At 38.4% G+C, this 14936-nt stretch overlaps 1 protein-coding gene across 1 annotated transcript in view; it reads right to left on the minus strand.

Annotated features, from left to right (window-relative positions):
• Positions 1-14936, minus strand: part of tsnare1 (T-SNARE Domain Containing 1) — a 134051-nt gene that overhangs the window by 98585 nt on the left and 20530 nt on the right. The window contains exons 2-3 of the mRNA XM_027277193.1: positions 2902-2979; positions 1717-1786 (exon numbers count right to left, since the gene is read on the minus strand). Coding sequence (XP_027132994.1) covers positions 1717-1786; positions 2902-2979 — 148 coding nt within the window. The remainder of the gene's footprint in view (positions 1-1716; positions 1787-2901; positions 2980-14936) is intronic.

Below are 14936 nucleotides of genomic sequence, written 5' to 3' on the forward strand. Positions count from 1 at the left end.
ACAGTCAATAGACATGCACAAAGGAAATGACAGTTCAGTCAATAGACCCTGTTCAAGAAAAAATTGAGATTGGTTCTTTTCAATCTACACGCTTTTCTTTTTACCACCAAAACTGTTATAGACTTTGATATTCTTGAGTGCCATTTGACTGCTGTCTTTGCTTGTTTTTGAGGCTGGAATTTCACTCTTGTAGGAGTACAAAAGTAGGGTTGGAAGAAAATGGAACTATTTGCCCTAATCCCTGATATTCAATGTAATTTTTGAATCAATCCATGAAACTGTCATCAAAGGGAGCACATTTTGGAGTTCGACGAAAAGCAAATTGCCATAACCAACAAAAAAAAAAAACTTCTGTTGAAAAACAAAAGCCTCTAGTTAATGGGCTCACAAAGTCTCCATTAGATTCTCAGAGTTGGGAATCCTGACTGTTTTCTGGAACAATCTTTGAAAAACAGAGAGCTGCTGAATATCACAAAGAATCACACTGGATGTAATTTGCATCAGTCGGAGGCACTGGATGTGTTGTTTGCATCCAACGTCAATACTGCTGAAGGAAAATGGGCAGTTAAAAATAAAAGCAGCCAAGCATTGTCAGTAAGTTTCCAAGGCGATCATAAAAAATGTTCAATAGAATTGATGACATGCCAGCCAACACAGTGGGATGTAATGCATTTTAAACAGATGCAATCATCTTAGATTGGCCACTTTGTCATCAGCTTTGAATCTGGTAATTGCTGGCAGCTCAACTAAAAAAGAATAATCAATATGAAAGAGGACAAAGAAACAAAGAGAAAATAAGCACTTTTCTTAAAAGGAGAGATAAATGTAACCTTTGCAACGAGATAGACCACAAACATGTACAATGTAGATGACAGAGTTACTGGAAGGTGTCAGTTATGCAGGAAGTATGCACCTAAAGTACTGAAAGTAAAAGTACCCAGTGTAGAAAAATGCCCCGTGCAATATATAATGTATACTATAGTGTATAGGTCTACTGATGTACTATATATAATACATAAATAATACAGTGCCTGTTTGAAAGTGGCTGACTGCTTGACCTTTCTTATAGCTGCTTGCAGTTTTCTTGTAAACCACTCATCCAAACAACACACTCAACACTGAGCTTCATTCAGTCTTCAGCAATACACCCGGTGAATGTTAACATGATCACCTGTAGAAAATCAAAGGACAGATGTACTTCCAGAACCAGACAGAGACTCTTTCCATTTAAGTTCTTAGTTACTCATGCATTCATTGTTAAGCAGGAACTCAGTCTTCTGTTTTTTTTCTTCATTCATCTATTGATATTTATTGAAAAAAAGTGTTACCTTAAGAGTTCTTGTTTTGACCTACCAACATTCCAGAATTCATTACATTTATTGTAATCTAAGACAAAAAGAAAAGCTGCATAATGTCACAATTGAGATGCTGAAACCATGAAATGTTTGTATAAAAATTGAACTTAAATGATTAATTGTTGTATATGGTTTGGTAGTTAAATGTCTTATTTTGTTACATAAAATCTTAATTTGTAAAGTAACTAATAACTTCAGCTGCCTGGAAGATGTAATGAAGTAAAAGTACAATATTTCTCTGTGAAATGCGGTGGAGTGCAAGTGTAAAGTATTATGAAATGGTAATCCCACAGTAAAGTACAGATACCTCAGATTTGAGGTGCTGTACATAGTAACATTCCACATGCTATGTGTTACTCACAGACTCTGTCGTAGCTCTGCTGTATCTCTCGATGTTCCCAGTGATTGAAGGTTCTTCTCTAGTGTGACAACTGGAGGCACAGTCAAAGAATACAAACATTAAGAGTGTGTACTGGACCCACTCACACTCATGCACTTAAATTCATTCTAGAACCCTACTGTGAAACTAATTAAAGTCTTAATTAAATGCAAATCTTTGTTTTAAATGACTTAAAACCAAATCTAAAGTAAATTAGAATTCTTTGTTTAAAGGACCTCTCACCACATCTCATCCATAATAGGAAATGGGTGGGTGGAGATGAAGAGAAATGACATCAATGGCTGCTACCGTTTTCCTCACTTGAACCGAGGATCTAAGGACAGAGGGTGTCACTCCCTGTACAGATTGTAAAGCCCTCAGAGGCAAAAGGTGTTTTATGAATTAAAATCAAAGTTTTGAATTGAATTGATCTGATTTGATTTGAGTACTAACAGTATTAGTAGTAGAGTAGTAAAAATCTCAATTTAGATCTAATACAACTTCTTCTCTCAACCCCTCACCAAAGCTATAATGTTAAACTACTGTTGCTTTTTCCTTCTAAATCTAAACCCTATACTAACAAATCAAAATTCTAAAATCAAGCTTCAAATCCAACCTCAACCCTAATTTGAATTTAATTGTATGTTAAATCTTAATTTGATCCATATCTAAACCTAAAACTGGATCAAATAATATAGAAATTCATCTAAAGTCTGAACTCTGCCTACCAAATGTAAATCTAATACTACTTGAACAACTCATTAACCAAGCTCATATATCTGAAAAAACGTAAATCTAACTACTCCTTGTTGACCCTAAAACTAAAGTCAAACTCATAAGCCTTCTTCTAAATGTAGCACTGTTTTGAACTAAAGCTAAACCCAAGACATAATGCTAGCAATAAGCAAAATGTTGCTATTGATAATCTGACCTTATTTTAAATTTAACTTTATGCTAATTTACTAAAACCATAAAACTTTTTTTTTTAACCTTGAACTACTGTACATTCACCTAAACTTAGAATCCATTTAAAGAGAGCAAGCCTGTCAAAATGTCCTTGGTCAAAGGTCTCAAAGTATTTACTGTATGGTCAAACACAAACACATGCTCACACAAACAGACAGACACACACACACACACGGTTTTAATGATGGATGGACTCTTTACCGTTGGCGTTGATCTGGAAGATATTGGAGGAGGTCTCCTGAAACACATCTTGCAGTTCTGAGGGGCTGACCTGTGTGGCTTTGGAGAAAACATGAGATCAGCGACACACTTCTCAGCCCAGTGGAGCGTAACACTGTGAGGGCTGACCACACAGTGTAGGGACCACTGTGATGAAACACAAAAACAATATAAATAGCCAGCTTTGAAGCTTGAACTGTCTGTCTATCTGCTTGTATGTGTTTTTCTTGTATCTCAAAATGTCAGAAAGGTTAAGTGTTATTTTCTGACACTGATTTTCCTTTTTGGCCAAAAGGGAGAATAACATCACTGCTGAGGGAAGACATGATTAAGGATACCCTCCTAAGCTCTTGCAGTTGTTCTTGTTGTTAGTTCTTTGATTCCTACAGAGAATTTCCAAAGGTGCACTTTTCCTGAGCCACATGGGGCACATTTTAGCCTGGTTTAAGTAATTTAGGGATCTTCAACCTTTTCCAGCCCAAGGACCCCTTGGACAGAGCTGAACAGAACAGAGACCCCCACATCTAATTCATTTTTAAGCCATGTGTCACGTTTTAGGCCTGGCCTATAACAATTAATTAATTAAAGAGGCGAAGGTCAAGTTTAGCAAAGCAGTGAATGTTCTAAACGACTGTACTCTGAGAAGCTCCAACACCACTTCTCAGCCAATGTCTCTGTGTCTGTCTGGAAAGGGCACCCTGACCACTGTGGTTATGAAGTCCTTTGAGCACCCCGACCCCATACTGGACCCCCTACAATTTGCCTAAAGAGCCAACAGGTCTGTGCAGTCAACTTGGCCCTCCACTACATCCGCCAGCACCTGGACTCTGCAGGAACCTATGCCAGGATTGTTGGTCTATTGATTTCAGCTCTGATTTTAACACCATCATTCGGGCTCGGCTTCAGGAGAAGCTCTCCCAGCTGAGTGTGCCTGACTCCACCTGTAGGTGGATTACAGACTTCCTGTCTGACAGGAAGCAGCATGTGAAGCTGGGAAAACGCGTCTCTGACTCAGCCCATCGGCACCGGTTCTTCCCAAGGCTGTGTTCTTTCTGGAGGTGCAGCTCCTCTGCTCTTCAGTGAGAAGAGCAGAGGAGCTGCACCTCCAGTCACCAGTCCGTCAAGCTCCTGAAGTTCGCGGACAACACCACCCTCATCAGACTCATCTCTGATGGTGACGAGTCAACCTACAGGTGGGAGGTTGACCATCTGGTGACCTGGTGCAACCGAAACAACCTAGAGCTCAACGCTATAAAGAGAAGAGAAGAAGAACCCCCATCACCCTCTGTGACTCCACAATTGACACTGCGGAGTCTTTCTGCTTTCTGAGGACCATCATCTTCCAGGTCCTCAAGTGGGAGCTGATTTTCAGCTCTCCAAGAAAGGACAACAGAGGATGTACTTCCTGTGGCAGCTGAAGAAATTCAACCTGCCAAGAACAATGAGGACTTCTAGCTCTCCATCATTGAGTCCATCCTCACCTCCTCCATCAACATCTGGCAGGCTGCTGCCACCGCCAAGGACAAGGGCAGACTGCAGAGTGTCATCCGGTCTGCAGAGAAGGTGATTGGCTGCAATCTTCCATCTCTCCAGGATCTGAACGCCTCCAGGAAAGATTGTGGCTGTTCCCTCCCACCTCGGACACAAACTCATTGAGACACTCCCTTCTGCCACAAGAACAGTTTTTTTCCCGTCTGCTGCTAGCCTTATCAACAAGACCCGGAGCCCCCCCCTGACACTGACTCTCTGCCTCTTCCCATCCAGACCTACATGCTACATTAATGCAGCATCTTCAGACCTTCTGCGTTACATTAACGCACAGTCACTATTTATTTGGGACCATTTCATCCTGTTGTATATCTGCACATTTATAGTATTTATAGCATTGTGTGAATATAGTGTGGTCTATACTGTCATATACTGTCATATACTTGCACATCAGCTTTAGAAGATACTGTGTGTATATATATATATAGATAATTATATATATATATATTTTAATACTTGTTTTTGTTATCTTCCTATATTTTTTATGTCTTTCAACCCTTGGTTGAAGACCCCTGAGTTGATTGTTTTCTAGCACAAACAGTCCCACCATCAGTGTCCATCAATCAATAAGTTTCCAGGTTGTTATGCTGCAAAATATTCAAATAATGCAATCTTGACTTCATGTAAAACCCTACCAATCTTTCATTGCGCAGCTATTTGTGGAGATGTGTCCTTTTACAACGCAGTTCAGTTGTTCAATACAGTAGTACAGGTAATTAGGGGAAAATAAATTTACAGTGTTGAATCTGAGTTCTCTTCCATTTCAAGCGAACACTGACTTTTTACAAATGAACGATCTCAACTGATGGATATTGATTGCACAGTTTCGGCATCATCAGAACTCTCGTGGGAAAATCAAATTCTGGTAACTGGCAGCAACTCATGAAACATTTTAATGCGTCTTACTTGTATATTTATCTTGTCTAGTGTCACAAAGCTCTCATGAAGCACATTGTTAGCATTATTAGACTGAAAATCGACTGCATGTTATGAATGGCAGAAAGAAAAAGAGATGTTTTGTACATATTACATGGGGGAGTGATCACTGTGTCGCAAACTTGTTAATGGACTTAATGAACTGCCAAATTACACAGGCTAGGATACAAGCTCAGCTGACCACAGGCTGACCTGAGAATCTCTGCACACTTCCTGCTACACATCATGGCTCAAATAAAAAACAAACCAAACCAGAGTCTGCTAGGAGGTAGACCAAAACCTTTCTTTTCAAGCAGGTTTGGTTGTTTGGTTCACGCCACAGTTTGATTGGCAGCTTTCATACCAGCCCAAATGAACCATTTTAATGAGGCAAAAACACCAGGGTTCATTTTAACCCAACCCAACAGGTTAGGAGTGAATGTACCTTAACAAGCCCTCAACTTCATTGCAGGTGATTGTTAGTGATCACAAATTGGTCTAGATGTATTATTTATATGAAGCAGATGGCTTTTACACGGATAACCAAGAATAAAAAAGCCATTTGGTAAGTTACTTTTTTATCTCATGCGGTTTTTGGCAATGATGTTTTTGGTGTTGGCAACATGTTGCCTTTAAATTTTGTGTGAAGAGAAAAAAAAAATATGGGTAGTACCATTTAATTTGATTGCTGCTAATGCAATATTCCCAAGTCTGCTTCTATAAATTCAAACAATGGTAAAATGTTCATAACATCGGGCCCAGCAGCCTGAAGTATAAATGTATGGACACATCAAAGTCACGTTAATTAGAGACAGGAGAGAGGAGGAAAATTGACATTTACAGTAATTATATCGAAACACTGGGTATTGTCATTAGAATGAATGGATGTGGAAATTGAATGGACATCAAAAGGCTGCGGGAGCCTCTAATGTAGAATCTAACTGCAGTGATGATGATAGAGCGGATATGGAAAATGGAATGGCACTAAGCCACAGGCTGGCAGCTGGAGTGGTGAGTCTGCTGTAAGTTATGTGGGCAGCGCCATTTTCCTTTTTCAAAAGCTCATGTCACTGCAAATAACAGGGAGGGTTAATGGCCTGAAGCCATTACAGCAGGCAGAGATCAACATCACGATCTGCACAAGCTATTTCACCCACCCTTTTGTCAAATACTGCACCCAAAAAATGAGTGCTGTCTGCTTTTTTTTCCTGATATAGACAAAATTACAGGGGTGCAAACAAAACGCTAAAAGTCTCTGTTTGCATGAAATGATGGAGAGAGACAATGTGGAGCTGGACAGTGATGACAGATATTCATGGTGTGGGCCAGAGGAAGAACTGTGAGACCTCTCTACTGTACATCACACGTCATTAACTCCAGTCACTGAACTATACTGACAGAAAATCCTGGTTTAAACCTGTTTTATCCAGTTTGTGTGAAAGTAAATAAAATTCTCCATAGGATAAATTAAAGCAATACTCAAGTCGTTCTCTGTTGAGTCTTGCCGTTTACCATTACCTCGCTTTTGAGAGTGTAGAACATCTGTTGTACAAGTAAACTCTCTTAATCAAGGTAGGAATTATAAATCATGTTGTTTTGAACATGACAGCTTTATGTATTATGATGAAATGCACCCAGTCAGTTTCTCTTAAAACTTAACACCAGGCCAAAAAAACTGTGGTGACTCTCCCCCAGAACGCCCCCACGTGACTCAACCAGTGACACCGTCCAAGCTGTGAATCTGTTCAGATTAGTAACAAAGGGAGAGAATTATAGCAGGTGATTGACTGAATTTTTTGTGTCCTGCAGACATTTTTTTTTAAATTCAGAGTTGCTGTTTTGCTCTGAGGGATGTGATAGTTTATATCGTGACTTGGCTCTTTTGTAAAGAATAATAAATGAGAATGAATTAAAAACGAGACAGCGATTACTGATTAAAGAGAAAGGATTCATATTTCATTCTCTGAGTCAGTATAATGCAGTATAATACAATACAACCAATATGTCAAAAGCCTAATTAATACATTAGAGTCTGTGGTGACAGTTATGGATAACGCTAACTATCCCAACAAAAAACTAAATGAAATCTCATTTCTTCCTTTGTATTTGCTGTTGTTTCCTGCAAAAGTAGCCATATTTGAATTCACAAAAGTGAACATTATTGTCATGTATGTTTTAATAGAGAGACTTATACCAGAGTGACCAACAACTGATGGGGAGCAGTTAGAACTTAAAGGGTTAGTTTGGGTTACAGGTTGAAAGAAGTACTCAGTGAGTACAGGAACTTTGCAGCTATTGGCTCATTAAGTTCACCCAAAAACACGAGCATGTGCAATGAACTCTTGTAGTTCATTCATGCACAACACTGACAGCCCATCCAAATCATCAACTTGATCAGGTTTGTACTTATTCAATACATCAGGATGCCTCATATTATATAGTCATAAAATTGTGAATTATTTTTGTGAGTGTTTGTTTGTTTGCGTGTTTTTTCAACAGATTTGTGGAATTACAATTACATGTTGGAGGAAGTACTATGTTTAGTTTGACTGGCTTTTAAGAGGTTTGCAAATATTGTGAATCACAATTACTGTAACTCAAAGTTCCCATTTGGACGTTGTATAATGTTTGCATCTTCAGTCAAATTACAAAATTGCACTGCATGATTTTGCACCATGTGTTTACAGTCTGAAGATAAATCCAAAGAGTGTATGCGGAAATGCCTTATTGTGTTTGTTGGGGAAGACGTGGACAAACTTATGAAGGAGTATCTGGTGAGGAGACCATTTTTTGTCTTTTTAGTGGTGTGGGAGATCTTGAGAGGGATAATAATGGTCATTCCCATGATCTCATAGTTTGTTTCTGGGTTGATATCATTCGTTACAGATTTTTTTTTGCTCATTAAATTACAGGTGTCTCAGCTTTTTAGCCAAACATAATTTCTGCATTTTCAGTACTCCAGTATGCAGAAATATTCAAATACACTATGCCCACATTACACATTTATACTGCAAGTAAAAAAGTGAATGTTTTTTTGCCCAAAGCTGCACGGGATTAGCATAAAGTAAGAATGTCTGTAAATTTGATTCAGATATCTTGAGGTCACAGGTCAAGAGACCCCTTTAGAAATGGCCATGGCAGTGTTGACATTGTCACAATTCAGACCAGCTGTGGAGCATTATTTTGCTCCGGACGCTACCCAACAAGATGGACTGGAATATTTAAACTTTACAACTCCTATGAAAAGACTTTGGCTTATTGTACATTAATGTACATCTGCCATTAACTATCTGCAGGATTTACTGTTATGACTGATTATTGATACTGTATGATATGACTGAGCGAACAGTCTGATTATGTCTGTCTAAGTTGTTCAGACATATGAAGCTAAACCGTTTGAGATGTCGAATGTCGGGGTCTGTCATCAGGGAGGCCACCACATGACATGTGGGGATTCTTTTTAAAAGTTTGGAAGTCCTTAATGAGTTTACATACAGTAAGTTGCACATGCATATGCTGTGTTATTTGGTCTCATCTATGCTCTATCCAAGTGGACTCAAATACACTTAATGTGCTGCAGAAAATATTCAGACAGAATCCAAGAAAGTTTACAGTCTTATGTCAAGATCTAAATGTTGGATTAATAAAAGAAAGAAAGTTTTCTGTTTTACATATTCAAATACATTCCAGGATAGTGGAAGGGGTCACTGTTAGCAATGCACATGCACTGTTGGGGTATAAATATTGTGGCGCTGATATTGAAGTGTTGTTTTCATTGAAATAAATGTTTGCTAAGTCACTATCTATTGCCCAATGAGGTAACACAAAGGTGAATGTTTCCACAGACAATACAGAAATATGTTAATACTTAGTTTAATGGGCTATAGGCTCAAACACAATAACGTTTCTTCATTCAACAACAGATAGTGACTTAACAGACATTTATGAGAATATACACAATGGATAACTTTACTGTCTGCAGAAACATTTTTGTATATAACAGAAAAGGTGATGCATATCCATAGGTCTATATATGCAATCCATATTACGGTCTTTTGAAGAGTATATTCCTAAGTTACATTCAGTAACATGTTGGATGTATGTGTTGTAGCTAAAGAAAATATATCAATTGAGGTGTAATTAGTTTTATAATAGTTCTAAAATTATAGCACTTACAAATGCAATATAGCAGGTTATATTATTGCTTGCTAAAGGTTAGTGAAAAGAACTGAGGTCACAGTCCCTGCTTTCAACCATTTATGTTAAAATGAGAGTTACATAATTCAACTATGGTTCTATGAATTCTGGGTGACCGTCAGATGTCATGTTGAAGAATCAGAATGTCTGCTAATGCACTTAGACATAGAGAGAGACTGAGGAACAACAGACCTGTGAGGAAGGAGGGCATGTTAGTACCAGGAGGGGGAATGTGAATAAATGAAAAAAAAATGATTCAGTAAATATATATTTTATTGAATAATTATAATAAAAAATAAATAATAATACATTGTATTAGGACATAGATTTGAAATCATTTAGATTTTCTCTTACTTTCTTTCTAATTTTCTTTTCTTTTTAGTAAATTTAGACACAGAACCACCATGAAGCCAAGCTGTTCCCCAGGTTGAGTACCACCTCAGTGGCCTATGCCATTTTCTCATAGAGTAGAAAGTTGCCAGCATATGACAGATGAACCCTCTACTTTCAGGATGCAGCAAAGTGGTGAGGCCAGCATTGAAATCATGGAGGGAGGACTGCATTCAACTGCAGCCTGTCATTTAGTGGGTGGTGGCGTGTAGGAGAAGCCTTATTGAAGAGAGTGGTGCAGTCCTTCTCATGGACCCGATGGTCACTTCTCCCTGTCATACATACCCAGTGGTTTCCTCCTTAACCTGTGCTACCATTGCCTACCTACAACTGGTAAAAAGAGCCAAGCACTGGAATCACCACATGTTCACATATATGTGCGACTACTGGTACTATACTGGTACAAGTCCAGTTACAGTGATCTCTTGCAGATAGATATATTTATATTTTATATATTTATTATTTATATATTTAAATACAATAAAAATACAGGAAAGATAATAAAATAAATAAAACACAGAATGGGACACACAAGATAAATAGGTAGATATGGTGCAGTTGCAAGATGATGGTAATAGTACTGATGATATGATGGAATGTCATTGTTAATAACAGTATAATGACAGTATATAATAATAGTAACAACAGTATACAATAATAATAGTATATAATATTGATAATAATAATAATAATAAAGCTGGAAATATATCAGCACTTTAAACTACATTTTTCAATCTAACCTCGGCAACGATCTTCTGTTTCACATACATTTTACTCATCATGCCAAATGGGTGAAAACTGTGTGCCCAGTTCATGTTGTTTTGACACATCATTTCACGTGGGGGTGTATCATAATTTTCACTTTAGAGCCCCAACAAATAATCTGCACTTATGATTTCATGCTCATTTCACAAACTCCACCAATGCCGCTTTCCCTGGAAGGTTGAGGGATCCGTAGGGGGTCATTTCGCAACCAGCGTTTGGTAAATGGTTTGGATCATTTCGGCAGCTTTTTATCTTTTCACACTTGAAACTTTTCTCTCACATTAACATGTCGACACTTTAACATGCTCATATCAGCATGCCACTTCAAAGCTGTGCTGATATGCACTGCCGTCACAAAATCACTCTTGACAAATTTAGTCTCTGTGGTTTGTGAAGTGTGTCTGATACAGTCATAACTTTGAGTTTGTCCTATATCATATCCCGGCGGAGACATATTGTACGAAATATAAAGAATATACTAAAATGTTTACAAGTCATGTCTACAGCAGACTATTGTAAGTAGTAGTGGCTTACAGTAGGAACTGTGGCACTTGGAGCTAAATATTAATGCCAATGCTGTCATGCTTACAATGATGATGTTTGGCAGGTTTAATGTTTACCATGACCACCTCCCTAATTTAGCTTGTTAGGATGCTAACATCTGCCTATTATCACATTACAGTGGCGATGGCATGGGAATGTCATCAATATTCCATGTTTTGGGTAAAGCATGGATGAAGCAATATCTAGTTGTTAACAACAAAATATAATTACATATCATCCTTTTGTTCATTATTAGAGAGACAGCTTTCTGCCATGTTAAAGTGACATTGCATAGAGCTGGCCATTTCTGCATCATAAATATGGAGAGTTGTCCATGTGCATTTGTTATGATTGATTACTGAACATGAACACCCCACTGGTGCTCTGAGCTCACAGTCTAACAAACTGAGCTAACATTAGCTTCAGTTTCATCCAGTTTCACCAAAATAAGTGAAATTATGTGTGACTCAGACAGAGTGTGGATTACAGAGTAACCATTCAAGTCGGTGTAGCGTCTACATGATTTGAAACCTGTTATTTATGCTACAACAGTTACACAGTGTTGCTTTATAGTCTGACGTTTTTGTTCCCGTCATAATTGCTACATAAGAGGCCTTCATTACATGGATAGTAACGTTATGTTGTTTTGGGGTATGTTGTGCCAATGGCTAATGGGTAATTGAAAACCTGTTCATGTGTTGAAAAAGTCAGGGTATCCTGAAGTACTTAGGATTGCTGGAAAAAGTAATTAGGCTCCGGACCATGAATATCTATATAAAATTGTATGGCAATCCATCCAATAGTGGTCAAGATATTTCAGTTTGGGCCAAAGTGGTAGGCAGACCTGCATCACTACCTTTTAAACCAGATATTGTTCTTTTCTTCTTTTTTTTCATTGCTCCACAGATTTAGAACTGATCTGTAAGACAGGACGATGTATGATGACCTGACAAGTGAAAGAGGTCAAACACAAAGACTAAATACAAGAGAACTAATTCATTAAACAGGGTGACACAGAAAACAGGCGGGAAAAAGACAGACAGTAGGTAAAGTAACAAAAGTCACGTGAGTACAGACTCTGTAATAGACAGGAAATACTAAAACAAGAACCACAAAACATTGAAGTGGTAATGGAAAAAGGATGGATGGATGTACAGTAAATATGCGTCAAATCAGTTGACACTTTTTTTCCCCCCACTCATCATGGAGCCTGAGCGAATATGGGAATGCACAGAGATGATATTTGACATGCCCTTGATTGGATTTTGAGTTTTCACTATTTGTTCTCCATGCAGTATCATGGCTGTCAAATTTGCCTTAAGTGGAATTGGAAAGGAATGCTGCAGGGCAGAGACTCACTTTGCATATTCCCCGTTGCCAATGATAAACCCCAGTGAACTGATTACTGATGATGATCAGTTTGGCAGTGTGGTTGATTTTCTTTTTCTTCTTTTTAAGCACTGAATAATCAATACAAAGTGCCCTGATTTCTCCTACAGTAATGAGCGAGTCCTGAGCACGCCGGGGATGAATTACCATCATGCCCTCACAGAGTAGCTTGTCGATAGCACAAATGTGCTATCTACAACATGTTCAATTATACTCTCAAATCAGAGAGGAACTTAATCAAGAGCTCCCATCTCATTATGCCCGAGGTCAGTGGCTGTCTCTCCTCACTGAGGAAGGACAGATTTTTACTCTTCCCAAAAATCTGCAATTTAGCCACTGAGCAGCTGACTGAGAGAATGAGGCCCTGGCCTGATCCCAACAGCTGCCACTGCAGGTGGAGCCGATCAACAAGGTTTGAGTTTTGTTCTCAGTAGGATTTGACCAATGCACACACCCAGTCTGAAACTAAACTTGTTTGGAGAAGATCAGGAATATTGACTGTGGTCATATTTTTGTAGTCTGCTGTGTGTTTGCTTGTGTGCCCTGTGTTTTTTTTGTTGTTGTCAATTTCATATGTAAATAGGAATGTGCAATCCCCGGGAGATGATTGGTGGAGTGATTCCAGGCTCTAGCCCGTGACTGGCTGCAGCTGGAAGCCATCTGACACATAAGGAGCCAAGATGGCGGCCGTCATGTGGACAACCAGCACTTCCTCATCCTCCTCCTCTCCCAACCAGCCACATGTGTTTTATAAAGTCCTTTGTTCTAGATTGGAAGTAGTTTTTTGTTTGGATAGTAGGGGTGGACTGCCATTTCAAATTGATCTTGTTTTCTCCTGTTTTGTTAGTTAGGGAGGTAAGTCTATTGTCATTTGTTTTCTGAGGTAAGTGATTTATTTTCCAGATAGAATTGTTTTGGTTGTTGTTTTGGCCTTGGTCCACCCTGGAGCTGATACCTTAGTTATAGTTGTTCGATCTCTGAGTGTTGTGAATAAATTATTTTCTTTTCATTCCAAAATCTAAAACTTCTTGTAGAGGCTACTTGGGACTTGGGAAAGATGGGGCCCTTTCTGGTTATGCTCTAGGCACCCCTAGACTGGGGTGTAACAATATCCTTTTTGTAAAGTATTTGCCATCAGCTCAATGTGTCCAGGGAGTGTATACAGCTTGTTTCACTAATGTGAGCCAGAAAAAGGCAATTCATGCATTTTTAAGGAATACTGGAACTAATGCTGATTATTATTATTTTTTTATTTTGTGATAATTAGTGCAGAATATTTTACATTACATTAAGCACTTCAGTGCACTAGCTCGATAGACTCTGTCAGTATCAAATGAAATAAAATAAAATGGTTGTTTAAGTAACACAGGCAGGTTTTGAGGTTGTTTCCTGTTCTATAATAGAAAATACTGGACTGTACTAGCAATACATCTTCAACAAGGTTATCACACTGTTGGTATTCTACAACTCAAGTTTTATATTTAGCTTAAGCTTATTCCTTTCTTCATATATCAGTGATTATACAGTAGAAACTGGTGCAGTAACGTCATCACCGGCAAACAGGGTTATTTTAAGCCGATGACTGAATCAAGCTCGGAGAACCAAACCACAGGAATTCATAATAGATTCACCTTGACTTCACCGGGAGGAGGCGTGCATATCCTTCAAACACACACACACACACACACACACACACACACACACACACTGTACAGCATCACCCCTACTACGCTGTCATCTGAGGCGTTCTGCTCTGTTTGGTGTGCTACCATGTCGCTCACAGCCAGAATGTGCAGAAAATGCAGACCAACATTAACATATTACCATGAAAAGCTTTTTTTCTAGTCTGACTGAGCGCCGTGCTGTTCAGATGCTGCAATATGGCCAGTTATTTTTGAGTCTTTGATGAAAGCTTTCTCATAATTTTGCCTTCATCCTTCTGCTCAGTCCTGGATGTGAAAATATGCAACAGTGTGAGAAAAGATTTGTAAAGATAACAGACAATTTATATATTTTTTTAAAGGAATCAATTATGTTATTATAAATCCATGAAGTTTGTGCTCATGTTAATAAAGACTAAATCTAAGACTAAATCAGAGAAACATAAAGTAATTAAAACTGTCACATGCCGAATACGTGAGTTATTTTTCAGTTGTTTGTTTTCTGTTTGAACATGATGGCTCAGCCTCATTGTCAAGATGCTGTCAGGCCAGTGTAATTACTTTGATGATCTTTCATTCTTAGTTTAATCTTTGTTAAAAAGAACTTTA

Source organism: Larimichthys crocea, unplaced genomic scaffold, assembly GCF_000972845.2.
Source record: "Larimichthys crocea isolate SSNF unplaced genomic scaffold, L_crocea_2.0 scaffold88, whole genome shotgun sequence".
Lineage (NCBI taxonomy): Eukaryota > Metazoa > Chordata > Actinopteri > Sciaenidae > Larimichthys > Larimichthys crocea.